Raw genomic sequence first — 3,006 nt, 5'->3', positions numbered from 1 at the left:
GGTACACACGCACCTGCACGGATGGAAATGGGTCTACAACGTGGGCTGGTCCGGTTGGCGTGAATGAGCAATGGCTTCACTATGCTTCACTATGTTGTATATGTACCTTTCTACATACCCCACATACCTACCTACCTAGCTCCTAGCTCCCAATCTACCTAGCTAGGTAAACAGGTATAGGTGGTTTGATTGATATGTGCTTCAAGTACATGACGCAACTATCGTCACCATGGCTTGACTTGGACTTGCAGGGCTTTACGCGTTAATATACTGATTGTACGGCAAAGTCACCGTGGTGGGCATGCATATAAGCCAGCTAGAGGAGCAAGGAAGGAAACTAGGAATGTTATATGGGTTGGTTGGTTGATTGATAGGTTGGTTCATGGTATTGGTGGTAGTACCTCGTAGTAGTGTCTCTGATTCACTCACTCCTTGGGGACCGTCTTCTTTCGTGTCGTGTCGCTTAGCGATCTATCTAGTACATTGTACAAATACAGCATCGAAGAACCTGCCCGATGCCCGTCCGAGGAGAGGCCACACATACCAGAGGCTGAGCGTCCGCCACACTGGTTCGTTTTGTTCTGCCCTGCTCGGAATCCATCTTCGCCGATCCGGGCCAGGATGGGAGTTTTCACGCCCAGGCTTTTCATCCTCGCATGTGGACCGTACGCAGCGTCTGCCGACGCGTCCACTTTTCGAGTCGGCAAGTCAATCTTCTCCAATGAATCTCTTCATCTCGCGACAGGTTCTATCCGCTGTTTGAGTCCCAAAGTGCTCTGTCCAAGTACTGCGAAGCAGGTGCTGTCTTTGCGAGGCTTTCCAGGCTTTCCAGGTTTCGATGTCATGCTGGTGAGATTCCGTTACCAATTTTGTCAACCTATCTCTTCTTTCCTCCTGGTCTTGGTTTAACTTCTTCCGGCTGCACGCCATGCAGCATAATCTTATTTGGAGTCTGTGGTGTGTTCTTTTGGTAACCTTGACTCCAGTCGTAGCACACCGCATATGCAAACACGGTTCCTTGTCTATTGAACGCCGTTGCCGTGATCGGCGCTCCCACTGCCGGGTAGCCCTTGAGTCGATGCTTTGCATTGCCATCCCAAAAGTGGAAAGTCCCATCGCTGCCTGCTGTCGAAAACGTGCCATGGATAGGGTGGAATGAAATAGCATTGACAGCATAGACATTGGCGACGTCGCGATTGGGACCCGTGGTGGCCGGTGTGTCACGATGGCATTTGAAGCTGAAGTTGTTGTCGGCAGCTTTTTCTTCCACATATTGAATTGCACATCTGCCCTCGATGCTGCCCACCGCGAAGCCAGTGGCATCAGTGAAGCAACTAACCACTCTGGTCTGGAACTTCAGCGGTGACTGTACCGATTTGTAAAACTTCTCGGGGGAGTTGAGGTCGACAATATTGATGTATCTGTCGGCAGTACCAATGACCAAAAGTTTGTTCTTCACATCCATGGTGTAGACTCGCTCCTGGCATTGTAATGTTGCAACAGGGTTCGGGGTGCGCAGGTCCCAATATTTCACGGTCCGGTCCCACGAGCCGGTAATGAGGATAGATGAGTTATTGATGGTGGCGAATCGACACGCTCGCACGGGTTGTTCATGTGCGACTAGAGTCTGAGGCGTCATGTTTCCTGATCCCAGATCGAGAAGTCGGAAAGTCTTGTCGGCACCGCAGCCGGCGACTTTTTGTCCATCCTAAGAGTATTGTCAATATGTTCCTCCCAAGGCATCAACTCCTGGGTACGACGCACCTCGGACCATGCGCAACCCAGCACTGGGGCGTCGAAATCTATGGCGGCCTTGCCCTCGCTCTGCCCTTGCTCGTTCACTTGGTATATCCGCACTTTTTTGTCCCATGATGAGACAGCCAGGAAGTCGGCCTGCGGAGAGAAAGCGAGTTGAGATGTGCTGTCCTCTGGCGGTTGCACCAAAGCAATGTCCTTGGACAGATCTCCGGTCGTGCTGGTGGTAGCAGCCGCTGCGGGTGACGATCCGAAGAGTGTAGACATGTTACCCAACAACGGCGCGAAGGCGCGAGAGCTTCAGAGCGGTTTGAGCAGACGGCGTATGGTCAATAGGACATGAGCGAGAGAACTTGTATCGAGCCAGAGTCGGGGAGGTGGCAACAGGTACGAATAGGCTGGAATTCAGTGCGGTGGTAGTCGGTCAACGCGTTTTACATACCGTCTTGAAGACTCGAAACAGCGCGACCACAGATTGTCGACAAGGCGTTTCCAGCGCCAAGGCTGGAGAACTGTGGTTGCGAGTCTATATTGGGCAGTATAATCACGCCGCTAGAAAAGGTAACAATCTTGTCATAAAGCAGCGTCAGATACTTTGACCTCGGGGATATCTGGTTTTCAACGAAGACGGCAAGACCAAGAACAAATAAATCCCACTAACAATCATCTAGACTATTTGAGAACAGAGGCCACTCCCTTCTCCCGAAATATCCCTGCTGTCAATCGTGTACAGCACTGCGGAACGACCAGAGCTTACAAACGACCATAAAAGCTCAGAACAGCCAAGTCTTGCTCTTGGGATGAGACGCTCTGGCGTGGAGGCTCTCTGCCCGGAGCGCAGGAAAGCTGTGGAGTGGTGTCGTGAGTCTTGAGGCCTTGGTCGTAATGTTTCGATGCTCCCTCAGTTGTGGGCCAGCACCTACAACAGAGCTCAGGGTGAAGAACCCTTCCCAGTTGATTAGCATAATACTGGCAGCGGCGTTTTCAAGCCAAGCAGCCTTCGCAGCAATATGTCAGGACGGGGGAAGGATTCCCCGGCATAGAAGATTGGAGCAGACTCTACCACAGCCTGTGTTGGCACTGCACCTACCGACCGGCCTGATCGCCTGAGCTTTGTTCCTTGGCTAGATCATCCCCTTGTTTCTGCTCTGGTTGGGCGTGCTTTGAAGCTGCTATTTGTATCACGACTTCGGTCTTGGCTCTGGTGGGGGTTGGAGCAAAGTTGTCAGCAACAGATTGCTGGACCCTGGG

General features: G+C 52.0%; 1 protein-coding gene across 1 annotated transcript; it reads right to left on the bottom strand.

Moving 5' to 3' along the window:
* Positions 1–877: 877 nt before the first annotated feature.
* Positions 878–2,022, bottom strand: AYO21_09462 (hypothetical protein; the record flags this gene model as incomplete). The annotated part of the gene is made up of 2 exons (XM_022659396.1): positions 878–1,708; positions 1,765–2,022. 2 exons carry the CDS (start codon positions 2,020–2,022, stop codon positions 878–880), a joined length of 1,089 nt encoding a protein of 362 aa, XP_022508249.1.
* Between the last annotated feature and the right edge of the window lie 984 nt (positions 2,023–3,006).

Source organism: Fonsecaea monophora, assembly GCF_001642475.1.
Source record: "Fonsecaea monophora strain CBS 269.37 chromosome Unknown Scaff94, whole genome shotgun sequence".
NCBI lineage: Eukaryota > Fungi > Ascomycota > Eurotiomycetes > Chaetothyriales > Herpotrichiellaceae > Fonsecaea > Fonsecaea monophora.
This window is presented reverse-complemented; position numbering and strand designations above follow the sequence as displayed.